Below are 27,205 nucleotides of genomic sequence, written 5' to 3' on the forward strand. Positions count from 1 at the left end.
CAGTGAGAGGACGTTTCTTTATTTTCTGAGTTTATGTTTAGTCACTGTCCATGTTGTAGTCTACCAAATCAACACCCTATGAACATAACAGCATATGTAGCAATACATGTTTTAAGGGCAGGGTGTCACATTTCTGTGTCATAGCGCCAGGCCGCCAGTTACTGTGAAGACACACAGTGGGCATTCATATTTAATAGGCCTATGCACATTCCAGGTTTTGCCATGGTATAAATGACAAGTGTTTACTTCAGATAATAAACCGACCTTAGTGTGATGGTCAGTTGAGGACATAATAATTTCTATTTTTGTTTGTAACCTAGAACTACTAAGAAACAGCATGCCATTTTAATGCCTGTTGAGCTTTGTTCCTCTCAAATAATCTCGCCTCGGCCATCCATCACGTCAGTCGTAAGACTCTGTCCTGATCAGTTACCAGACTGACAATCCTGTTCCAAAGTCAAAACCCTTATGACTCTGATCTGTTTTCAAGTTGACCTTTCCCTAGTCCTCATTGTCATAACAATCATAAACAATTAATTGGTTTAATTCTGTCGAATGCCTTACTGTAATATTCTAAGAGTGTGCTTAGATCATGCTCTTACTGAAGACATGATATCTCAGTATCCCTTACTGATTAATTTTCAATGGGAAATGGACATCAGTTTTGTTCTGTTCATGTTCCAAACAGCCCTCAGTGTGTGACCTTGGCATCAGGCTGGTGACTGATCTATTATCCCAGTTGTCCTGTTTCCTTTTTGGCCCTGGCATGTGACTCACCGGCAGCAGTGAGAGCCACTTTAATTATAGCGCCACAACATTCCAGCAGGACAGAATGAGGAGGGATAGAAATAGTTAACTGGAGAGAGGGGGGGGGGTAATTTATTTTATTCCTATCATCTATTTATATTCAGAAATATGGAAAGTGATCGAGAGGTACGGGGTGAGTGAGTCAGACAGGGAGAGGCTTGGCACAAGGCCTTATGTCAAATTAAGAGATACACAAGCAGCATGCTACTGTTCACTCCGAGTCGTTCCTTGACCACTGCTGTGTCTTGACGTGTATCTCTCTTCTCCTATAGAGAAAAAAAAGAACAACAACGAATGGGTCAGAAACTGAACAAAGGGTTGGAAAAGGAAGGAGTCTCAACAAATGCCTACAATGGAGGAGAGCAGTCGAAGCAGGGGGGAGAAGAGGGCCTTAAGGCACAGTTGGAGCCCAGTGAACAGGGCAGCGGTTGTCGTAGCGCTGGGACTGGGAGCTATGGGATAGCAGAGCAACTGATTGTCAGCAGCAGCCTGGCCACTGAGCAGGGAGACGATGAGCTCACTGCGACCCCTGCCCTGACAGACACCCTCATTAAGGAGCCAATGAGCCCCGCTCTAGGCGAAGAACAGAGTCCTTTGACCATGGGGGGAGGGAATGAGGGAGGGGACAGAGAAGACAGGGCTGTCACACATAATACAGATATGCCAGAATGTATCCTGAGCTCTGAGAGGAGCACACGGTGCTCAGAGCCCAAGAAGAAAGCTGCGGATAGTAAGAAAAGGGTGAATACTGGGACAGGAGCTACAATGGAAGGACAAGTAATGAGTAAATGCACTGCTGGTGGTGGGCACAGAGACTCAGATACAGAGGATATGACAGATAGGTCTAACACAGAGGACTTGATCTCAGAACCTACCAAGGAGGTCTTCATACTTCTGGAGAAGGATGAATCAGGGTTATCGTGTGATGTGAGCAGCGCTATCGCTGATAGCAGGGACAAAGAGAAGGAAAAGAAACAGCCTTCTGTAAAAATAATCGTGGAGGAGGATACGACTTCTGCCGCTAGTGTGGATAAACCTCAAGACCTTCCAATGTTGCCTACTGACCCAAAGAGGAACGTTTATTCTGCTGTGGATGATCTGAGGCTCAGTGAAGACAGACTTCATAGCGGAAAGAAACAGCAGGAATCACAGACAGCCTCATCTTTGGGCACCGAAACAAGCAAAACACAAGTAACATGGGATGAGGATACAAGCAGCACTGTAAACACTTATTGTGTTCTTTCCGGTAAAGGCAGCAGTGGTTGCGAGGCACAAACCTCACGTTCACAAACAGACTGTTCGGAAAGAGCAGATCTACATTTGGCTGAACCGGCAGGCATCGGGTGTCCCCCAAAGAAGGCTGAACGAACTGAGGCCGTCAAAGCTATTTCGGAGAATGAGTCTGGAATTACTGCAGTTTGTGATCTCAAAATGGGCATTCAAGGCAAAGAACCAGACCTCTTGAGTATTGAATCAACTCGTGCCAATTCCAAGTCAACTGATATAAATAATACATTCTATGATGATATAGACTGCACTCACGAGGATTTGGTCCAATTGAATATAGAGGAAGAGCTTGATGAGAAAACAGAAGCATTAATTGCACTCAACACAAAAATGAAGCCAGACAAATGCTGGGAAAAGACAAATCCAGTTAAGAGTGGTTCACAAACTGAGAAAGAGCAGGCCATAGCCCCAGATGAGCATCCACAGGTGAAAGACACACAGAAAAGGGAAGTAAAAAGAGACTGTGTCACAGACAACATGATTGGGCCATGTGAGTCAAACCAGTGTGAACCTGAACTACACATGTCATCTTCAACAGGTGTCCCAGGAAATCTAAAACCACCACATCCTCCTCAGCCTCCACCAAGGCCAAACGCCAAAGGTACAGACAAAAGACAAAAAATAAAATCTATTCATTCACAGTTTGATAATGTAGAGCGCAATGATGGAAGTGTCTCCTTACAACAGCAGACTACAACTTATTCTGGAAAAGCAAAACCAGTATCCTCTTCCCCTGACACATGCACCTCCATCACCAACCATCAACATTTAGCTGATGACTCATTAGAACAATGCAATGTGATTCCCTCCCCTCCTCTCTCTGTGCCAAAGCTAGAGGATAGTGATGGGCAGAGACAGGTTGTTCCCATGCAGAGGGAGAGAGAACCTGTCTGTTACACTCATGTCACCACCCCACCACCCATCACTCACCTTCTGCCTGAGAGGGAGATGGCGAGCGCAGTGCCAACACAACATAACAACAGTATGGATTTCACCCAGACAGAGGACAGAACAACAGGTGCCTCTATAGATCCATCTGTTCCAGTAGAGAGGCCTAAACTGAAGGGGCCTCCTCCACCTGTCCCAAAAAAGCCCCAAAATCCCTTTAAGATTCCAGCTACAAAAACAAGCTCTATGGATGAACAGAAAAGAGGTGATGATTATCATCACAAAGAGGAAAAGAAGAAGAGGAGACAACCACATCAAGTCAGCAAAGGAAATACTTGCGACACAGCTTCTCGGGATATGTGTGTGTTATGGGATGACACAGGTTCTTCTTACACTGTACCATCCAACATGTACACACCAGATCATTTTGATTCATTGGATGATTTTTCACAACAACAAAGGGCACCAACTAGAGAGGAAAAGTATAGAAATATCATAGATTTTGATGCTTGGGCAAGAATGGTGAAACTTGCTGCGGAAGAGGAGAAACCAAAACAACTTGACATGTTGGACGGACGACCTTTTTTGGAAAAGCAGGTTAAACTCAAAGGCCCACCACCTCCTGTACCCAAAAAGCCCCAAAAGCCATTTGTTCCATTAGAAACAGTTCCAATCTCAGAGGACATAGCTTGGCCTTCAGATGACGAGGAGATACGAGAACTAGAGCTGGCCTTGTGTGAGAGAATGGAAGAGGAAGATGATGACCCTGAACCCCAACCTGACACGGTCAGCACAGATGTCCGTTGGAAGAACCTTGGTGACCACAGAATCCATAGTGGTCTCGGTGAGCCTACCGATCGTGAGTCTGTGGCTGAGCTTGAAACTGAGATATACAGGCCTGTGGCTGAGCTCATAAAGGAGACCAACCAGATGCACCAGAGAATCAGGCATGCAGACCAGACAGAACCCCTCATGGCCAAGTCCATGATCAGGCATGCAGACCAGACAGAACGCTTCATGGCCAAGTCCATGATCAGGCACGCAGAGCGGACAGAACCTCTCATGGCCAAGTCCATTGACGGGGCTGTGGACCTGGGCCAGAGCCTGAAAGTATCACAGATGAAGAAGGCCTTCGATTTCACTAAGAAGCCTGCTGAAAAACCACCAGAGACAAAGCCTGAACCCAAAAAAGGTAATAAAGTGCTTTGGATCAAATTCTCTCTCTGTCTGTCTCTTTATTTATATGTCTCCCTCCCTTCTGTTTCTTTCTTTCTCTCTTTCTTTCTTTATTTTCGCCCTCCCTCACTTCCTTCCTCCCTTACTTCCTCCCTCCCTCTCCCTCACTTCCTTCCTCCCTCACTTCCTTCCTCCCTTACTTCCTCCCTTATTTCCTCCCTCCCTCCCTCCCTCCCTCACTTCCTTCCTCCCTCCCTCACTTCCTCCCTCCCTCCCTCCCTCCCTCCCTCCCTCCCTCCCTCCCTCCCTCCCTCCCTCCCTCCCTCCCTCCCTCCCTCCCTCCCTCCCTCTATCTGTGTGTGTGTGTGTGCGTGTGTCTCTTTCTCTCTCACACACACAAACGCACACACAGCCATGTGAGGATCTTGAGTTGTAAAAAGCTATTGCAGTCTGGTTTTGAGCATTGCTTGCAAGTCAGTGAGTCATACTTGTCCTTTGTAACTATGGAGCGTACTGTATGCATGAAAATGTGTTAGTCAGGCCTTTGGGTTCAGTCGTACTGTAGATCGAACAGTCCTGTGTCCCGTGTGGATCAGTTCATAGAGCATGATGCTTGCAACACTAGGGTTGTGGGTTCGTTTCCCATTTGGGACCAGAATGAAAAGAAGTACACATAGAGTATGTACTCACTGTATAAGAGCATCTGCTAAATTACTAAAATGTAAATGTAATAGAGTACCACAGTATGAGTCATAAAACCCATAAAACCTAGAGGTCAAACAGGGAAATGGTTCCAATTGTTTTTCCACCGTTCATTTTTCCCATAGGGGATTTTAGAAACACTTAAAATAGGTCTGTGTTTTGTGTAGGCTTACCTTGGTGTGACATCTGATAACTGAGTATTGTTTTTCTTGAAAATAATGGCACATTATTGTACTCTTTTCTCTAGGACAAGATTACTTTTATCAATATAATCGCCTGTATTTACCCCCCCAAAATTAAATGCTACAATTCTGTGAACTGTCTTGTGCAAGTTTTAAATTGACACATTACCTGCTGGCAAAGATATCAGCTAGAGGTGAGGTGCAGGCGCTTGCAGGGATTTAACGTTTTGCATGATATCTACTTTGATGCTAATTAGCATTTTAAAATCTTAAGAGTAAATAGAGACGAATATATTGATAAAAGTCACCTTGTCCGAGAGAGATTTACATGGTTAGCAAAACATCACGCCAGGGTAAGCCTACACGAAACACAGCCCTTATTTTAAGTGTTTCTAAAATCCCCTTTGGGTATTATGACACCTCCACTGTGGGATTCTATTGAACAAATGTACATTGAACAGGCGCAAACATCTGAGAAATGTGATAAACTGGGGAGATTTTTATTGTATTTTTATAATGTGGAGCTGCCTGCCTTGCCATTCTCAGAATCACCACTTACAGGCGCACTAAACATTATTATTATAAGCCTACTTATGACAGTGTTGGTGATGCTTTCATAGACTCACTTAATAATTTTCAATGGAGAAAAATAAATAATAAAACGGTATCTTTATCATATAAATAAGACAATTGTTATCCTAAAATTCCTCGTATGTAAGAGGCGGGGATGGAACAGGGCGTTGCTTCCGGTTCATAGAATTACAGTCTGGAGGGAAAGAAGAATACTCGAACGGCTAAACGAGTGTAACAAGGGAAAATCGTAACGGACGAGGGCTAAACTACCATATTCATGTGTTCATATTGATTACCTCGCTTTCACGGAAAATTTCGCATAGATTTAGGAGGTAAGGAAAATAGACCGCTCTGTATTTGCAGTAAACATCTTGCTGCTAGCTAACCAACCCGGCTGTGCACCGTTAATGAATGGTAACAGCCTGAGCCATGGATAAAATATGCACTTTTGTTATAATAGCTCACTGGCGGTGTCTATCATGCTCCAAATTCTAGCCGATAGTAGTAAATAGTCAATTCATGAGTGTCTTTATCGATACATTCCTTAGACATCGCTTTAGCAAGTCTTGTTAACCTATCATTTATCCTCCTGGGTGATGATCTGCCTTTGAAAATTATTACTAATGAATTGCACATAGGGAAGTAGCTAGCATTTTTGCTAGCCACACAATGCATGGCTATTGTCCACCTTTAGCGTATGGAATCAAGAGTAGCCTGCCTAGCTATGCTCTATGGTCAAATCTGTTGGTTTATTATTACACTGTACTTCCATTTCTGCCTTGACCAATCACCTGTATTAATCAGAAGCATACAGATTACAGTAACCTACAGGACCCAGTCATCTAGTTAATTCAATAATAGCTAGCTAACGTTACACGTTGCTTAGATCGCTAGCTACATTCTCTGGCAGCTGCTATTAACAACGCGGGTGTATTTAAATACACTAGCGTTGATTTCAATTGTATTGTGTTGCACAAAAACAGTCCGCGTGAAGCCAGAAGTTAAATACAATTCAATTTCAACTTACTGTGCCAGTGGGCAGGAGGGTTGGTCATTATGATGGGGGAATTTGATACAAAATATTTAAAGGAACATATTATTAAACAGACTTTCCAAAGCTGGTCTGTTGTAGACCCACCTCTTCTCCTGATTACCTCATGTCAAAATAAAAGTTCTGCACATGCGCCATAATATGTGGAGAAAAAAGGAATAACTTGTTTTGCCATAAGGTAAGTAGATAGGAAGTGGGTCTACAAAATACCCACGTTTGGAAAGTCTGTTTAATAATAGGATATTTTTCTCAAACCCCCCCCCTCATAATGACCAACCATCCTGCCCACCCGTACAGTAGGTTGAAATGGAATTGTATTTAACTTCTGGCTTCCCGCACACTAGCGTTGCACAAAAATAGTGCATGTAAATACGGTTGTCTGTGGCAGTCAATTGTGTGTCCAATGATATCCAGTCTAGTAGGTCATACACTGATAATAGATGCCATTGTGGTGTTGTCGCAGTTCAATCTGAGACTAGAGTTATCAGTCTGTCTACTGCACCTCTTTTCTTGCCAGGAAAGAGTAAGCATATGGCCTACCATTGACTGACTACAATTGTCATCATTTTGAACACGAATGCATACATTTTATTACATAATATTGTCATATGGTCTACCTCACAATACCTAGGGCTTACTATAGCAAATGTTTTGCATTGCTCGTATAAATTGATCATGATCAGTTTCTATGGGTTTAGTTGCACTTAGACATTTATCTATCATCTATCTACATCCTATCAGGGGTGAGAAAATACATGATCCACCTCTGTTTAGCAGCAGAATATATTTGACACTAGAACTGTCAGCCAGTTCCAATAATGGACCATCGTGTTCTGTTTTTCAAACCCTGCATGTCCTTCTCTGGCTGCATGATGCAGTTGTAGTGATGCAGGCTGTGGTCAAATAGCCACAGTATCATAGGATATTTGATCCAGGAGAGATGGGTCTTGCTGCGGTTCCTGCCCCGAGAGGGATTGATGTGTGACTAGAAGGGTCTTCAGGACAAATGGATGCTTGCCTATGTTTTGGCTAATATGATTTATATGAAATATAAATAAATAGTGTTATTTGCTAGGCAGATGTTTCAGTCACTGGCCCCATTTCTTCAGAAGGATGCAAACCCATGACCTGAGTATACTTTATAAGTTGGGACATGGGCTTGGTTAAGCTCAGTCAGAAGAATGTAACTCCGTAACTCTAGAGCGAGGACAGCCCATTGATACATGTACCAGCTCCTTAATAAAAACGACCGATTAAACACTTTTATGACTAAAAGACTATCTCTTCCCTCAACATGTAGTATTCTCTGATTTATCTCTACACCACAGGGTCAGCTTCTGTGTTATTCAGACCAGTTCTTTCTGTCTGTACTACCATTCAAAATGAGTGCGGAGAACCCAACAACAAACTATCAGATTCTACCCAGTGCTTACATCGGGTCAATTGATGGGCTATTCACTACATTCTGATTATCAGTGATAACGAGGCCATCAGTGAACATTCTGAATAGATGTTGAAGGTAGCAGCATGTGGGTTAATACTAGTGCTGGGAATAGCCTGGGATCTCACGCTATGATGTGCCGATACGATATGTATTATGATTCTCACAGTTATATATGTATTGCAATCTGATGTTCCAAACATATTGCTCACTATATTTCTGCTGCAGAGAGACTAGAGAGAGCATGAGAAAGAGTTTTGATATGTAATTGAAATAAAAGTGCTGAAAACATGTTGCCCTCCCCAATCACTAGTTAATAATACTAGTAGAATGACTCTGATGGCGGACATGTGTGTTGTCCTATTCCTTATAGTCTCGTCTATTATCACAGTCTGCCATGCGCATGGGCTAAAGGAAGGATAGAACTTCTGCATCCACTTCCTGTTAAGGAAACAACGCTATGTCTGCAGGAAACCATCACTCATCAAAAAACAACATTCCATATGAAGTATGGTGGGAGGATCAACAATTATTCAATCCAAATGCCAACAATAATTCATGTTTTTACATGGGTGGCACACTGGCAAAATGCCTACTGCACACTCCTCAAGAGGATCCACCAGGTCAAAGTTTTTGATTTTACGGTGCTGTATTGTGGCTATGCACTGCTTTCTGTTCGGGGCTATGGGAGACCGATACAAAGAAGCCTTTGATGCTGAACTGTAATTGATTAAGTTCTTCCTGCAGTAGGGTCAGCTCCTCTGATTGGAGCCTGCTCCCTGTGAGGCGTGATGGGAATCTATCATCTGTTTTGTTTGGAAACCAACCAATACGCTAGCTAAATTGAGCTCACTTGTCAATCGTTTTGGCCAGCTTACACCAACATTTAGCCTGCCAAAGTGAACATTTGGGAAATGTGGATAAAGGCTGGCTAAGTAGGCTAATAAGAAAGTTTGTCAAAATAACAAATAGGCTAATGCGGCAGGTAGCCTAGTGGTTAGAGCGTTGGACTAGTAACCGAAAGGTTGTACGATCGAATATCCGAGCTGGTAAAAACCTGTTCTGCCCCTGAACAAGGCAGTTAACCCACTGTTCCTAGGCTGTCATTTGTTCTTAACTGACTTCCCTAGTTAAATAATGGTTAAAAATAAATAAATCCTAGGTTCATAGTTCATATACACAAACTCAGCCAGCACCTTGTTTGATCAGATGCACAGAAAAGTAGACATCTACAAAGTCTGCCTCTTCTGACAGCTCTGCCATCAAGCTTGTGACAGCTTAGCTTAGCCCTGGTCTACCATTTGAGGCAGAGATGGGTACGTTATGAGACATTAATTAGTCAATGGCAATGTCCCATTAAGCTTTTAATGTGTTCTGTCTGGAGTGGCTTCACATCAACTGAGCATCAATTTGGGTAGTGAACAATGACCACACCAGTTTGTTTTTAGTATAATGTACACTCATAAGAGGGGGTCTAAAGATACATTTGAAATATGTAATGAACAAATGCATGTGAACTAGTGCTGCTGAAGTGTTTAAAGTAGCTACTGAGAGGTCTGTCAAACTGTGTCACTATCTTTTGCCTTTAGTACGCTGTTAACTTTATGCCCTTAGTAACCCTGTTCTAGCATCTGTCTGACATCTCTCCCTGTCTGTCTCTCCTTCTGATGGCAGATATGTTCAGGCGAGTGGTGCGAGCGAGTAAGTTCCGTCATGTCTTTGGCCAGGCGCTGAAGAACGACCAGTGCTATGATGACATCCGCGTCTCCCGGGTCACATGGGACAGCTCCTTCTGTGCCGTCAACCCAAAATTCGTCGCCATCATCATCGAGGCCAGTGGGGGCGGAGCCTTCCTTGTCCTCCCTCTGCTAAAGGTGAGTGTGTCACTATCAGCCAGCCAACTAGGCAGCATCATGGCTTCTTCTGTCTCATCAGGCTTCGAACACTTCTTCTCACTGTTGGCCTAGATCTCAGTATTAGTTACATTCAATCGCTCCATTCTGTTTCGGTGTGATTTGATTATTTGTTATTTCCTACGTTTTTGGTTACTGACAGAGCCTATATGCAATCCTGGAAATGAGATAACAAAATTAAATTACAATGCTATTTTACTATGCTGGATATGTATATGTGACAATCAATTCATTAACTGTTTAGCAGAATGTGAGGGTTTACTTTAGTATCAGGGCAAATGGACTTGGCCACCTTTTGAAAGACCCAACAATTTCAGGACTATAGTGCTGTAACTGAATGGGTTTTAGATAAAAACATTTCTAACTGGTTTAATTTTTGTGACAGAAAAGTGAATATGCCGGGGATTGATCAGGCTGACTAGAGAGCGGGTGTTGTTGGGGTGTATAGGGGAGACGTGTGAACAGCCTCTCTTTCCTCTATTCAGTACCCAAGAGCTTGCAGCTGTTGTCAGCAGGTTTGACCATATATGGTTGTCCAGCATTTCAGGCTGCCCAGGGCTCTACACTGACCTTTGTGCGCCTATTTTGAAAAATGTAGGCGCACGCAAATACATTTAGGAGCACAATTAAAAATATTTGAGAGATTAAAGATAGAATCCTTACTTTTTCTAGGCACGCTCGTGCTCCTAAAATATAAACACAATATGTAAAGTGTTGGTCATGAGCTGAAATAAAATATCCCAGAAATTTTACAAATACACAAAAAGCTTATTTTATCTCAAATTATGTGCACAAAGTTGTTTACATCCCTGTTAGTCAGCATTTCTCCTTTGCCATGATAATCCATATACCTGACAGGTGTGACATATCAAGAAGCTGATTAAACAGCATGATCGTTACACAGGTGCACCTTGTGCTGGGGGAAATAAAAGGCCACTCTAAAATGTGCAGTTTTGTCACACAATGCCACAGATGTATCCAATTTTGAGGGATCATGCAATTGGCGTGCTCACTGCATTAATGTCCACCAGAGCTGTTGCCAGATAACATTAAATTAATTTCTCTACAATAAGCCACCTCCAATGTCGTTTTCGAGAATTTGGTAGTATGTCCAACCGGCCTCACAACCGCAGACTAGAGGTCGACCGATTATGATTTTTCAACGCCGATATCGATTATTGGAGGACAAAAAAAAGCCTGTACCGATTAATCGGACGATTTTTAAAATATATTTGTAATAATGACAATTACAACAATACTGAATGAACACTTATTTCAACTTAATATAATACATCAATAAAATCAATTTGGCCTCAAATAAGTAATGAAACATGTTCAATTTGGTTTAAGTAATGCAAAAACAAGGTGTTGGGGTAGAAAGTAAAAGTGCAATATGTGCCATGTAAGAAAGCTAACGTTTAAGTTCCTTGCTCAGAACATGAGAACATATGAAAGCAGGTGGTTCCTTTTAACATGAGTCTTCAATATTCCCAGGTAAGACGTTTTAGGTTGTAGTTTATTATAGGAATTATAGGACTATTTCTCTCTATACCATTTGTATTTCATATACCTTTGACTATTGGATGTTCTTATAGGTACTTTAGTATTACCAGTGTAACAGTATAGCTTCCGTACCTCTCCTCGCTCCTACCTGGGCTCGAACCAGGAACACAATGACAACAGCCAACCTCGAAGCAGCGTTACCCATGCAGAGCAAGGGGAACAACTTCTCAAAGCGAGTGATGTTTGAAATGCTATTAGCGCGCACCCCGCTAACTAGCTAGCCATTTCACATCACATTAAAGTTACACCAGCCTAATCTCGGGAGTTGATAGGCTTGAAGTCATAAACAGCAGAGCTGCTGGCAAAACGCATGAAAGTGCTGTTTGAATGAATGCTTATGAGCGTGCTGGTGTGCCTACCGTTGCTCAGTCAAACTGCTCTATCAAATCATAGACTTAATTATATTAATATGACCATTAATATGGTCGAATCCGGGAACTATCATCTCGAAAACAAGACGTTTATTCTTTCAGTGAAATACGGAACCATTCCATATTTTATCTAATGGGTGGCATCCATCAGTCTAAATATTCCTGTTACATTGCACAACCTTCAATGTTATGTCATGATTACGTACAATTCTGGCAAATTAGTTCGCAATGAGCCAGGCGGCCCAAACTGTTGCTCATACCCTGATTCTGCGTGCAATGAACGCAAGAGAAGTGACACAATTTCACCTGGTTAATATTGCCTGCTAACCTGGATTTCTTTTTGCTAAATATGCAGGTTTAAAAATATATACTTCTGTGTATTGATTTTAAGAAAGGCATTGGTGTTTATGGTTAGGTACACGTTGGAGCAACGACAGTCCTTTTTCGCGAATGCGCACTGCATCAATTATATGCAACGCAGGACACGCTAGATAAACTAGTAATATCATCAACCATGTGTAGTTATAACTAGTGATTATGATTGATTAAGTTTAATGCTAGCTAGCAACTTACCTTTGCTTCTTACTGCATTCGCGTAACAGGCAGGCTCCTCGTGAGGTAGGTGGTTAGAGCGTTGGACTAGTTAACCCTAAGGTTGCACGATTGAATCCCTGAGCTGACAATGTAAAAATCTGTTGTTCTGCCCCTGAACAAGGCAGTTAACCCACCGTTCCTAGGCCGTCATTGAAAATAAGAATATGTTCTTAACTGACTTGCCTAGTTAAATAAAGATTGAATAGAGGTGTAAAAATATATATATATATATATATATATTTATTTATTTATTTAATGGCTAAATCGGCATCCAAAATTACAGATTTACGATTGTTATGAAAACTTGAAATCGGCCCTAATTAATCGGCCATTCCGATTAATCGGTCGACCTCTACCGCAGACCACTTGTATAGCGTTGTGTGGGGGAGCGGTTTATCAATGGCAATTGGATTGTCTCTATGTCAATTTGAATGCACAGAGATACCGCGACGAGATCCTGAGGCTCATGGTCGTGCCATTCATCTGCAACTTCACACAGCCGTTGAACAGGAGTGGGACAACATTCTACGGGATTTAACCAACAGCCTGATAAACTCTATATGCGAAGGAGATGTGTCGCACTGCATGAGCCAAATGGTGCTCACATCAGATACTGACTGGTTTTCTGATCCACGCCCCTACTTTAAAAAACTTTAATACATTTTTTTATCTGTTACCAACAGATGCGTGTCTGTATTCCCAGTCATGTGAAATACATAGATTCGGGCCTGATTTAAATAAATAAATTGACAGATTTTCCTGTATATGAACTGTAATTCAGTAAAATGTTTAAAATTGTTGCGTATTGTGTTTTAGTTCAGTATATTTTGGTCTTTAGTGCAGGGCCGACAAACACATTTTTTTACCCTCTCCCCTCCCTCTTGCCTCCATTTTACTGTAATCAGTTAGTTGTAATTTTGGATAGAGCAGACATTTCCATATATATTTTGTTAGCTGCATGTGTGACAACTCCCCCAGTTCTAATTATGATATCATTTACAAAGATTATATATTTTTCCAAAGATACTGTTTTTTTTAATCAATTAGTGTATTTGTTTTGTCTTTTCTGGTGGATTAAACTGCAGCTTGTATTAAAAGTAGTCCTATTTTGGAGATTATTTCATTTTGAAAGAAGTAAGAGGTTGTAATCTGAATAAATGGGAAAAGGCCCTTTTTGATCATAGGGTGAGACATTTTTACTAATCTGCGGGAGAACCAGTTCGGATTTAAGTATAACTTTTGTATGACTGAAGCCTTTAATGAGAGGTTCAATGCTTTAATATTTAATCATTTTAGCCCTCCGAATTCATAGTCATTTATAAATGAATGGTCTTTTTTTTAGGAATGTTAGCCTGCAGAGTTTGTAAATAACCATGTACACTGAGTGTACAAAACATTAGGAACTCTCGCTCTTTCCATGACATAGTCCGACTAGGTGAATCCAGGTGACAGCTATGATCCCTTATTGATGTCACTTGTTAAATCCACTTCAATCAGTGTAGATGAAGGGGAGGAGACACGTTAAAGAAGGATCTCTAAGCCTTGAGACAATTGAGACATGGATTGTGTATGTGTGCCATTCAGAGTGTGAATGGGCAAGACAAAAGATTTAAGTGCCTTTTTGAACGGGTTATGGTGGTAGGTGCCAGGCAGGTGCACTGGTTTGTGTCAAGAACTGCAAAGCTGCTGGATTTTTCATGCTAAACAGTTTGATTTCTGTATCAATGGTCCACCACCCAAAGGGCACCCAGCCAGCTTGACACAACTGTGGGAAGCATTGGAGTCAACATGGGCCAGCATCCCTGTGGAATGTGTTCGATACCTTGTAGAGTCCATGCCCTGACGAATTGAGGCTGTTTTGTACTCGATATTAGAAAGGAGTTCCTAATGTTTTGTACACTCACTGTATAGTCCTGCCTTGGCTTTTTGATGATCGTAAAGAATATGAATGAATGGTACTGGAAGAAAGTAATAGTTAAGAAATGCCAGGCATGTACATGAACAACAAATGATCTACAGTGCCTTGGAAAGTATTAATACTCCTTGACTTTTCCCACATTTTTGATACGTTACAGCCTTATTATAAAATGGATTAAAGAAATTAAAAAATGCTCAGTGATCTGCACACAATACCCCAAATTGACAAAGCAAAACTTATTTTTCTTTTTTTTTTGCAAAAAAACCCCAAATGCCTTATTTACATAAGTATTCAGACCCTTTGCTATGAGACTCGAAATTGAGCTCAGGTGCATCCTGTTTCCATTGATCATCATTGATGGTTCTACAACTTGATTGAAGTCCACTTGTGGTAAATTCAATTGATTGGACATGAGGTCGAAGAAATTGTCCCTAGAGCTCTGAGACAGGGTTGTGTCGAGGCACAAATCTGGGTAAAGGTACCAAAAAATGTGTGCAGCATTGAAGGTCACCAAGAACAGTGACCTCCATCATTCTTAAATGGAAGAAGTTTGGAGCCACCAAGACTCTTCCTAGAGCAGGCCGCCCGGCCAAACTGGGCAATCTGGGAGAAGGACCTTGGTCAGGGAGGTGACCAAGAACCTGATGGTCACTCTGACAGTGCTCTAGAGTTCCTCTGTGGAGATGGGAGAAACTTCCAGAAAGACAACAATCTCTGCAGGACTCCACCAATCAGGCCTTTATGGTAGAGTGGCCAGACGGAAGCCACTCCTCAGTAAAAGGCACATGACAGCCCACTTGGAGTTTGCCAAAAGGCACCTACAAACCATGGCCTGCTCAGACCATGGAAAAACAAGATTCTCTGGTCTGATGAAACCAAGATTGAACTCTTTGGCATGAATGCCAAAAGTCAGGTCTAGAGGAATCCTGGCATCATCTCTACGGTGAAGGATGGTAGTGGCAGCATCATGCTGTGGGGGTGTTTTTCAGCGGCAGGGACTGGGAGACTAGTCATTATCGAGGGAAAGATGAATTGAGCAAAGTACAGAGAGATCCTTGATGAAAACCTGCTCAAGAGTGCTCAGGAGATCACACTGGGGCGAAGGTTACAACCCTAAGCACACAGCAAAGACACATTTTCCAAGATGGCGTAGCAGTGGGATGTCTGTTTTGATTGTCCTGTCCCGTGTATATATCGTTTTTCTTCATATATACACTGCTCAAAAAAATAAAGGGAACACTTAAACAACACAATGTAACTCCAAGTCAATCACACTTCTGTGAAATCAAACTGTCCACTTAGGAAGCAACACTGATTGACAATAAATTTCACATGCTGTTGTGCAAATGGAATAGACAACAGGTGGAAATTATAGGCAATTAGCAAGACACTCCCAATAAAGGAGTGGTTCTGCAGGTGATAACCACAGACCACTTCTCAGTTCCTATGCTTCCTGGCTGATATTTTGGTCACTTTTGAATGCTGGCGGTGCTTTCACTCTAGTGGTAGCATGAGACAGAGTCTACAACCCACACAAGTGGCTCAGGTAGTGCAGATCATCCAGGATGGCACATCAATGCGAGCTGTGGCAAGAAGGTTTGCTGTGTCTGTCGGCGTAGTGTCCAGAGCATGGAGGCGCTACCAGGAGACAGGCCAGTACATCAGGAGACGTGGAGGAGGGCAACAACCCAGCAGCAGGACCGCTACCTCCGCCTTTGTGCAAGGAGGAGCACTGCCAGAGCCCTGCAAAGTGACCTCCAGCAGGCCACAAATGTGCATGTGTCTGCTCAAACGGTCAGAAACAGACTCCATGAGGGTGGTATGAGGGCCCGACGTCCACAGGTGGGGGTTGTGCTTACAGCCCAACACCGTGCAGGACGTTTGGCATTTGCCAGAGAACACCAAGATTGGCAAATTCGCCACTGGCGCCCTGTGCTCTTCACAGATGAAAGCAGGTTCACACTGCGCACATGTGACAGTCTGGAGACACCGTGGAGAACGTTCTGCTGCCTGCAACATCCTCCAGCATGACCGGTTTGGCGGTGGGTCAGTCATGGTGTGGGGTGGCATTTCTTTGGGGGGCGCACAGCCCTCCATGTGCTCGCCAGAGGTAGCCTGCCTGCCATTAGGTACCGAGATGAGATCCCCAGACCCCTTGTGAGACCATATGCTGGTGCGGTTGGCCCTGGGTTCCTCCTAATGCAAGACAATGCTAGACCTCATGTGGCTGGAGTGTGTCAGCAGTTCCTGCAAGAGGAAGGCATTGATGCTATGGACTGTCCCTCCCGTTCCCCAGACCTGAATCCAATTGAGCACATCTGGGACATCATGTCTCGCTCCATCCACCAACGCCACGTTGCACCACAGACTGTCCAGGAGTTGGCGGATGCTTTAGTCCAGGTCTGGGAGGAGATCCCTCAGGAGACCATCCGCTACCTCATCAGGAGCATGCCCAGGCGTTGTAGGGAGGTCATACAGGCACGTGGAGGCCACACACACTACTGAGCCTCATTTTGACTTTTTTTAAGGACATTACATCAAAGTTGGATCAGCCTGTAGTGTGGTTTTCCACTTTAATTTTGTGTGACTCCAAATCCAAACCTCCATGGGTTGATAAATTGGATTTCCATTGATCATTTTTGTGTGATTTTGTTGTCAGCACATTCAACTATGTAAAGAAAAAAATATTTAATAAGAATATTTCATTCATTCATATCTAGGATGTGTTGTTTTAGTGTTCCCTTTATTTTTTTGAGCAGTGTATTTCAAATAAGTTTTTAATATTTTTTATCTCAATTTCCATCTATGGACTGAACATACACTCCTGCACCCTGCCTCACCCAATGTGTTATGGATCTGCTATTTTTTATACTTTAGAAACGGAAACCCTTCAGAAGCATGCCAGCCAACTAGCTACTCACTAGAAGTCAGTTAGCACTGCCAGCGGTAATTACTGTTAACACTGACATCTGCCAGCCTCAGCCTGGTCAAATTCCTGCCAGTCTGCACAGCACGATATCAACCCAGAGCATATCGGACTGCTTTTCTCTACAAGTATCTCTACTTGCACATCATCATCTGCACATCTATCACTCCAGTATTAATGCTAAATTGTAATTATTTTGCCTATTTGCCTACCTCCCTACTCTTCTACATTTGCACACACTGTACATAGATTTTCTTTTTTTTCTATTGTGTTATTGACAGTACGTTTGTCTATCCCATGTGTAACTCTGTTGTTGTTTTTGTCGCACTGCTTTGCTTTAGCTTGGCCAGGTCGCAGTTGTAAATGAGAACTTGTTCTCAACTAGCCTACCTGGTTAAATAAAGGTGACATTTTTAAAAACTAAGCAAGAGTGGATTCGAGACAAGTCTCTGAATGTCCTTGAGTGGCTCAACCAGACCCCGGACTTGAACCTGATCGAACATCTCTGGAGAGAACTGAAAATAGCTGTGTAGCAATGCTCCCCATTCAACCTAACAGAGCTTGAAAGGATCTGCAGAGAAGAATGGGAGATAATCCCCAAATACAGGTGTACCAAGCTTGTAGTGTCATACCCAAGATGACTCCAGGCTGTAATCGCTGCCAAATGTGCTTCAACAAAGTACTGAGTAAAGGGTCTGAAATACTTATGTAAATGTGATATTTCAATATTTTATTATTAAATTAGCAACCATTTCTAAATACCTGCTTTTGCTTGTCATTATAGGGTATTTGTGTGTAGATTGATGAGGTGGGAGGGAAACTGTTTAATACATTTTAGATTAAGGCTGTAACCTAACACAATGTGTAAAAAGTTAAGGGGTCTGAATACTTTCCGAAGGCACTGTATATTGTCTCAGAGTACTGTGTTTCCCCGGTATTCATTTAGCAGCGGCTGCTGCTAAATAGTTGCTGCCGCACCCAACATTTTTTAAATGCGTTTTTTGGGATCCGTTGATTTTGTCATAATGTTTTAGCATAAGAATACAGAATTGGCCATTGCCTCCGTGACACCTTTCCACAACCTTTGCCACCACTGCTAAAAATGTATCTAGGGAAATGCTAGAGTAGAGTGTGCGTGTGTGTATACAGTTGAAGTCGGAAGTTTACGTACAAATCCATTTAAACTCAGTTTTTCACGATCCCTGACATTTAATCCTAGTAAAAATTCCTTGTCTTAGGTCAGTTAGGATCACCACTTTTATTTTAAGAATGTGAAATGTCAGAATAATAGTAGAGAGAATAATTTATTTCAGCTTTTATTTCTTTCATCATATTCCCAGTGGGTCAGAAGTTTACATGCACTCAATTAGTATTTGGTAGCATTGCCTTAAACAATTTAAACTTGGGTCAAACATTTCAGGTAGCCTTCACAAGCTTCCAAAAATAAGTTAGGTGAATTTTGGTCCATTCCTCCTGACAGAGCTGGTGTAACTGAGTCATGTTTGTAGGCCACGTTTTTTCAGTTCTGCCCACAAATTTTCAATGGGACTGAGGTCAGTGCATTGTGATGGCCACTCTTAATACCTTGACTTTGTTGTCCTTAAGCCATTTTGCCACAACTTTTGAAGTATGCTTGGGGTCATTGTCTATTTGGAAGACTCATTTGCAACCAAGCTTTAACTTCCTGACTGATGTCTTGACATGTTGCTTCAATATATCCACATAATTTTCCTACCTCATGATGCCATCTATTTTGTGAAGTGCACCAATCCCTCCTGCAGCAAAACACCTCCACAACATGATGCTGCCACCCTTGTGCTTCACGGTTGGGATGGTGTTCTTCGGCTTTCCTCCAAACATAATGATGGTCATTATGGCCAAGCAGTTCTATTTTTGTTTCATCAGACCAGTGGACATTTCTCCAAAAAGTATGATCTTTGTCCCCATGTGCAGTTGCATACTGTAGTCTGTCTTTTTTATGGCGGTTTTGGAGCAGTGGCTTCTTCCTTGCTAAATGTCGATAAATACAATTGTTAGACACGGAAATATAGATATACCTCTCCTTAATGCAACCGCTGTGTCAGATTTCCAAAAAACTTTTCGGAAAAGCAAACCATGCAATAATCTAAGATCAGAAAATAAATACAATTATCAACAGAAATCACATTATAAATATTCCCCTACCTTTAACGATCTTCATCAGAATGCACTCCCAGGAATCTTAGTTCCACAATAAATGCTTGATTTGTTCGATAATGTCCATTATTTATGTCCAAGTAGTTACTTTTGTTAGCGTGTTTAGTACACAAATCCAAACGGACGAAAACTTCAAAAAGTTATATTACAGGTTGAAGAAACTTGTCAAACTAAGTATAGAATCAATCTTTAGGATGTTATCATAAATCTTCAATAAAGTTCCAACCGGAGGATTCCTATGTCTGTAGAGAAGCCATGGAACTCAGGTCGCTATCATGTGAAATGCGCATGCCCAGGACCTGGCTCTCTGCCAGACCACTGACTCAAACCGCTCCCATCCGGCTCCACCACACAGTAGAAGCCTCATTCAAGTTTCTAAAGACGGTTAACATCTAGTGGAATCCTTAGGGAGTGCAACTTTATCCATATCCCACTGTGCATTCAATAGGGGCTGGGTTGAAAATCGACCAACCTCAGATTTCCACTTCCTGTTTGGATTTCTTCTCAGGTTTTTGCCTGCCATATGAGTTCTGTTATACTCACATCATTCAAACCATTTTAGAAACTCCAGAGTGTTTTCTATCCAATACTATTAATAATATGCATATATTAGCAACTGGGACTGAGGAGCAGGCCATTGACTCTGGGCACCTTTCATCCAAGCTACTCAGTACTGCCCCTGCAGCAATTAGAAGTTTAAACAATTGTTGGAAAAATTACTTGTATCATGCACAATGTAGATGTCCTAACCGACTTGCCAAAACTATAGTTTGTTAACAAGGAATTTGTGGAGTGGTTGAAAAATGAGTTTTAATGACTCCAACCTAAGTGTATGTAAACTTCCGACTTCAAATGTATATAGATGCCTTTTAACCTAATGTTGTATTTTTATTCCTTCACAAGCCAACCCTTGGTCTTTGCCAGTAGGACTAGGGGGCTCACAGTTCATCGTTTCTCCTGTCATTGTTACTGATCTCCATCAGTCATACTGAATGTCCTCTTTCTCTCTCCAGACTGGTCGCATAGACAAGGCCTACCCAACAGTATGTGGTCATACGGGTCCTGTCCTGGACATCGACTGGTGCCCTCACAATGACCATGTCATCGCCAGCGGCTCAGAGGACTGCACAGTCATGGTACATACAGACAGTTTTCACTGCTTACATCTTTAAAATGGTGACACTATGTTCAAGATGCTGTCTAGGCCCAGGTATGAATACCTACCTACTACACATGTTCGGACTCTGTGGATGCACCTTACGTAATAAAGGAAAGCTCTTTACCCCTATAGATTTTTTTTCCCAGTGAACTCTGACATCTCTTAAGTAGACTATGATCAATAGCCCTGTCTGGGTCTGTCAGTGTGCTGCACATGCTAGTGCTGCAACCTTAACCTCCCTGGTGTGCTCTATACACAAAGCATGTGTCATAGCGTTATCGGATCCACAGCCATAACTGGATGGTGGGGCAGTGAGGTCATCCTATCAGAATGTCTTGTGTCCTTATTTGGTCTTAGACAAATAAATAATGTCTGCAGCAAGAGACGGACAAGTCCACAGAAGGGTCCATACAATATTTTATCTAAATGTATTTTATATGATAGACCTTAAAGATGGAATACAAAAACATTTTAGTAAGGCCTGCTCTCTGAAACGTATGTTATACAGGTGAAACATGAAATGTTATGCAGACCTTATTCCTTTCCCATCCTTGTTTCTGCCCCCATCAGCTCTCTGCTGCCATCCTTAGACTAAACACTGTTAGTACATCCTGCTAACATTAGACAAGCACATCCATAGTATACTGACACCTAGCTAAGGCTGATTGTCTCAAGGGGTTGAGGAGAATTGACCTCTTGTTTGTTCATGTCCGTAGTTATAAATTAGAAAATGGATATAAATAAGTAGAAGGCAATGGCATCATGACTAACTTCATCTCTCGCTGTCTCCAGGTGTGGCAGATCCCAGAGAATGGGCTGGTCACCCCGCTGGCTGAGCCTGTGGTGGTGTTGGAGGGACACTCGAAGAGGGTGGGCATCGTCACTTGGCACCCCACGGCCCGGAACGTCCTCATGAGTGCAGGTAGATACAGGTTTAATACCCTGCTCTCACACGAGTATAGTGTCTGCAGGAGTATGGCACTTTCAGCAGGGAGTTAATTTGTCACAACAGCTCTCAGAATACAAGGCATTTTATATATTTTCCACTCTACTGTGGGACTGTACTCTGCTACGAGGCAGTGGCATGTGGATTTTGACTGTAGTTTGTCTGTCCCACCAGGCTGTGACAACCTGATCATCATCTGGAACGTGGGGACGGGCGAGGCCATGATCCAGCTGGAGGACATGCACCCTGACGTCATCTTCAGCGCCTGCTGGAGCCGCAATGGAGCCCTCATCTGCACCGCATGCAAGGACAAGAATATCCGTGTCATTGACCCCCGCAAGGAGAAGATCGTGGCTGTGAGTGGGCTGGGGACTCTAGGGGAGATACAGTGCCTTGTGAAAGTATTCACCCCCCTTGACGTTTTTCCTATTTCGTTGCATTACAACCTGTCATTTAAATTTATTTTTATTTGGATTTCATGCAATGGACATACACAAAATAGTCCAAATTGGTGAAGTGAGATGGAGAAGAAAAAAAAACGGAAAAGTGGTGAGTGCATAAGTATTCACCCCCTTTGCTATGAAGCCTCTAAATAAGATCTGGTGCAACCAATTACCTTCAGAAGTCACATAATTAGTTGAATAAAGTTCACCTGTGTGCAATCTAAGTGTCACATGATCGTCACATGATCTCAGTATATATACACCTGTTCTGAAAGGCCCCAGAGTCTGCAACAATACTAAGCAAGGGGCACCACCAAGCATGCGGCACTGTGAAGACCAAGGAGCTCTCCAAACAGGTCAGGGACGAAGTTGTGGAGAACTACAGATCAGGGTTGGGTTATAAAAAATATCTGAAACTTTGAACATACCACAGAGCACCATTAAATCCATTATTAAAACATTTAAAGAATATGGCACCACAACAAACCTGCCAAGAGAGGGCTGCCCACCAAAACTCATGGACCAGGCAAGGAAGGCATTGATCAGAGAGGCAACAAAGAGACCAAAGACAACCATGAAGGAGCTGCAAAGCTCTGCAGCGGAGATTGGAGTATCTGTCCATAGGACCACTTTAAGCCATACACTCCATAGAGCTGGGCTTTATGGAAGAGTGGCCAGAAAAGCCATTGCTTAAAGAATAAAATAAGCAAACACGTGGGAGGAATGTGGGAGACTCCCCAAACATATGGAAGGAGGTACTCTGGTCAGATGAGACTAAAATTGAGCTTTTTGGCCATCAAGGAAAATGCTTCGTCTGGTACAAACCCAACACCTCTTATCACCCCGAGAACATCTCCACAGTAAAGCATGGTGGTGGCAGCATCATGCTGTGGGGATGTTTTTCATCGGCAGGGACTGGGAAACTGGTCAGAATTTAAGGAATGATGGGTAGCGCTAAATGCAGGGAAATTCTTGAGGGAAACCTGTTTGTCTCTCAGACATTTGAGAGTGGGGCGGAGGTTCACCTTCCAGCAGGACAATGACCCTAAGCATACTGCTAAAGCCACACTCGAGTGGTTTAAGGGGAAACATTTAAATGTCTTGGAATGGCCTAGTCAAAGCCCAGCCCTCAATCCAATTGAGAAACTGTGGAATGACTTAAAGATTGCTGTACACCAGCGTAACCCATCCAACTTGAAGGAGCTGGAGCAGTTTTACCTTGAAGAATGGGCAACAATCAGTGGCTAGATGTGCCAAGCTTATAGAGACACACCCCTAGAGACTTGTAGCTGTAATTGCTGCAAAATGTGGTTTTACAAAGTATTGACCGTTTTCTTTTTTTTCTCATTTCTTGTCTGTTTCACAATCAAATATAGTTTGCCTCTTCAAAGTGGAAGGTATATTGTGTAAATCAAATGATACAAACCACCCCAAAATATTTTTTAATTCCAGGTTGTATGGCAACAAAATAGGAAAAATGCTACGGGGGTGAATACACTGTATTTTGGCTTGATAATCACTCTTGTAGCACTGTCTCTCACATAAACACACACACACACACACACGTCATTGGTGCTGAAACATGAGATCCTCTCTGATAGACGTGTTGTGTTTCAGGAGAAGGACAAGGCCCACGATGGAGCACGGCCCATGAGAGCCATCTTCCTGGCTGACGGAAACATCTTCACCACCGGCTTCAGCCGCATGAGCGAGCGGCAGCTAGCCCTCTGGAACCCCGTATGTCACCTCCCATCCAGACCCACATGGACACACACACACGGAAATCTGCCGATGTGCCCTTGCGCAAGGCACTTAACCCTAATTGCTCCAGGGTCGCCGTTAAAAGTGGCAGACCCTGGCTGTGACCCCACTCTCCAAGGGTGTCTCAGGGAGAGTTGGTATATGCAAAAATAAACATTCTCAATTCACACGTGTAAAATAGGACAAATATTAGCACCCACCAAATTATTATTTGTTACACACATACAGACAGACATTCATGCACTCATAGATGCACAAACCCTTATCTAAATCAAATCAAAGTTTTTGTCACGTGCGCCGAATGCAACAGGTGTAGACCTTACAGTAAAATGCTTACTTACAGGCTCTAACCAATACTGCAAAAAAGGTGTTACGTGAACAATAGGTAAGTAAAGAAATAAAACAACAGTAAAAAGACAGGCTATATACAGTAGCGAGGCTATAAAAGTAGCGAGGCTATATACAGACACCGGTTAGTCAGGCTGATTGAGGTAGTATGTACATGTAGATATGGTTAAAGTGACTATGCATATATGATGAACAGAGAGTAGCTGTAGCGTAAAAGAGGGGTTGGCGGTTGGTGGGACACAATGCAGATAGCCCGGTTAGCCAATGTGCGGGAGCACTGTTTTGGTCGGCCCAATTTAGGTAGTATGTACATGAATGTATAGTTAAAGTAACCACATGAAATGTATGTTTTGTGTTAACAGAAAAGCATGGAGGAGCCAATATCAGTCCACGAGCTGGACACCAGTAATGGAGTGTTGCTGCCCTTCTATGATGCAGACACCAATATAGTGTACCTGTGTGGGAAGGTGAGGATGATATACTTGTTAGAGATGTTGTCTCCCATCTGGATAGAGGATTAGTGTGACTTCGGTCTTTCTGGGAGGATTTCACAGGTTTTAACAGTAACCTCTCCTATGTTCAGGGTGACAGTAGCATCCGGTACTTTGAGATAACAGACGAGGCTCCATTCGTGCACTACCTCAACACCTTCTCCAGCAAGGAGCCACAGCGAGGTATGGGCTATATGCCCAAACGAGGACTGGACGTCAACAAGTGCGAGATTGCCAGGTAACAACCATACACTCAGTGATGGCTTTGAGACCTTCTCCTTTTGTCCATTAGAGGGAGGACATGTTGCAGTATTTGAGAGAACAGTCCTAATGCCTTTGATTCTGTGGCTGTACATCCTCATCATGTTTACTTGCAGGTTTTATAAACTACATGAGAGAAAATGTGAGCCAATCATTATGACAGTCCCCCGAAAGGTTTGTGTCTTTCTTTTACTCTTTGAATATTTTTTTTTTTACATTTAAGACATTGATGCTGTTCAAATCAGGCAATATTAAGAATAGAGCCACTGACTAGAGTACAGTCCTAACTGATGCCATTACGTCTTTCCTTCTCTCTGTCCCACACATTCAGTCGGACCTGTTCCAGGATGACCTGTACCCGGACACAGCAGGACCAGATTGTGCCATCGAGGCGGAGGACTGGTTTGATGGGAAGAACGGCGAGCCCATCCTGATCTCCCTGAAAAACGGCTATGTCCCCGGCAAGAACCGCGACCTCAAGGTGGTCAAGAAGTCTAATGTCTTGGAGGGCAAGCCAGCCAAGAAAGCAGCAAACACCTCGCCTGCCGAGAGCAAGACCTCTCCACATCCATCTATAGTGAGTAGGACTGAACACTTTCAGTAACAACTGTCAAGCTATATTAAGACAATATAGTGAATAAAACTGTACTTTTAACACAGGCAATAGACAAGATGTGTTAAGATAAACTAAGAAAATCAGCTTCAGTAACACAGTGAATAGATTTGATTCTCAACGATTGATATCAGAACAGTACTGGAACATTTTCTGTTAAGTCATTTTAGCTACCAAATGGTTTGTGAAACAATATATCTTGTCATTATTTAACTGGTTGTCCTTTCTATGCTTTATTGCAGCAAAATGAAGGGAAACTGGAGGAGCTGCTGCGAGAGGTCAAGTCGCTCAGGGACCTCGTCACCCTACAGGACCGTCGAATTGCCAAACTGGAGGACCAGATGTCCAAGGTCGCCATCTAAGACTCAGCCCCCGCTCAGGATCATTCATTGATTGGGAGATAATCGAGTGAACAGGGCCAGTCACTGCCAAAATTTGAGAATTCGGCTTCGTCATTCCGCTTGGAATCTTCCCAGCGACGATCCCAAGCACACATTCCAAGATGAACTTTGTTTTTTTATCATGTCTACCCCTCACACTTAACTCTAAAATACTTAGAGAAACAACTGTTGCAATTCAGAAACACCTTTTTACTGGGGATGAAACGCATTTGAATAACTGCCATTTTTTGGTTGATTGAAAAGTCTTACCATTTTGTTATTGTTTTAAATTGTGGTCAAGAAGATTCTGATGGGAAGTTTGTACTTACTGCAATACTCTCAACAATCGTATGTAGCCACCAGTATTGCCATATTCCCTTGATTTTTGTGCTGCCAAAAAAAATGTTTGTGTGGGTGTGGGTTTTCATTTATTTTGTCTTTTCTCCTGTTTTGCATTCCAGTTACAGACTATAGGGTAATATAATGATTTAAGCAAAGAGAAGAATTGTCTTTGAACCAACTATAGCTGTTACACTGTTGCAAAAGAAAGAGAAAGATATCCGAATTTTTCCGCCACGCCAGCTGCTCGTATTAAGCATCAGGTCACTGAATGTGAAGGAAGTCTGACGATATTGTTAGTTCTTCTGGGTGTAGATTTTAACTGTGAGGGTGTCGGCAGGCAGTGGCGTAAACTGCAGCTCTCGCTGGCATAAATGTAGTGGTGCCTCTGTCACGCTGTGGAGGGTATTAGGGCTCAATCTGAGGTCACCCACTCCGGTGCATGTTGTGGCATTGGAAAGGGACCTCTCTCAGCATTTCTTTCACTCAACCATCTAGTTCATGTAGTAAGGTGCATGCAATAAAGATTTTACACATGGAAATGTCTTCTCCACAATAAATCCCTTATTCTTTGTTTGCGCTAACCTCTCTTTCTACCTTTTTCACCTCTGTCTGTCTTGCTGGCTTGAATTAAATGATTCACACACTGAAACCGGCAGAGCAATGCACAGTCTGATAGACAGATCTCAAGTGGGATTTTAGAAACCATTATGTGAATATACAGTACAACATTATCTTTTGATAATACCACATAATCTGAAATTATCGTAAATGACAACCAGGACAATTCAAGATCCAATAATTAGTCTTAAGTACAATAATGAAAGATCCTTTGTTCCATCAGCAGAGTGCCAGTGGCACAGTCTAGAGGGGAAA

At 42.6% G+C, this 27,205-nt stretch overlaps 1 protein-coding gene and 1 long non-coding RNA gene across 3 annotated transcripts; one reads left to right on the forward strand and one right to left on the reverse strand.

The window, feature by feature from the left end:
• Positions 1-6,758, reverse strand: LOC109892526 (uncharacterized). The gene is made up of 2 exons (XR_002255638.2): positions 6,643-6,758; positions 1-1,073 (listed from the first exon to the last, which is right to left on the reverse strand). It is a non-coding gene; the product is annotated as an uncharacterized LOC109892526 (long non-coding RNA).
• LOC109892507 (coronin-1C-A-like) lies at positions 1,080-26,903 on the forward strand. 2 transcript variants are annotated; one of them, XM_020485086.2, is made up of 11 exons: positions 1,080-4,174; positions 9,782-9,981; positions 20,602-20,724; positions 21,540-21,669; positions 21,868-22,049; positions 23,754-23,873; positions 24,608-24,712; positions 24,829-24,974; positions 25,114-25,171; positions 25,329-25,574; positions 25,853-26,903. In XM_020485086.2, the coding sequence occupies exons 1-11, from the start codon at positions 1,102-1,104 to the stop codon at positions 25,970-25,972; spliced, it is 4,503 nt and encodes a 1,500-aa protein (XP_020340675.1). In that variant the 5' UTR covers positions 1,080-1,101; the 3' UTR covers positions 25,973-26,903. The 2 variants fall into 2 exon arrangements, with proteins under 2 accessions (XP_020340675.1, XP_020340678.1); XM_020485089.2 differs by lacking the exon at positions 1,080-4,174 and adding an exon at positions 5,637-5,947.
• The last annotated feature ends 302 nt before the right edge of the window (positions 26,904-27,205 follow it).

Source organism: Oncorhynchus kisutch, linkage group LG6, assembly GCF_002021735.2.
Source record: "Oncorhynchus kisutch isolate 150728-3 linkage group LG6, Okis_V2, whole genome shotgun sequence".
NCBI classification, from domain to species: domain Eukaryota; kingdom Metazoa; phylum Chordata; class Actinopteri; order Salmoniformes; family Salmonidae; genus Oncorhynchus; species Oncorhynchus kisutch.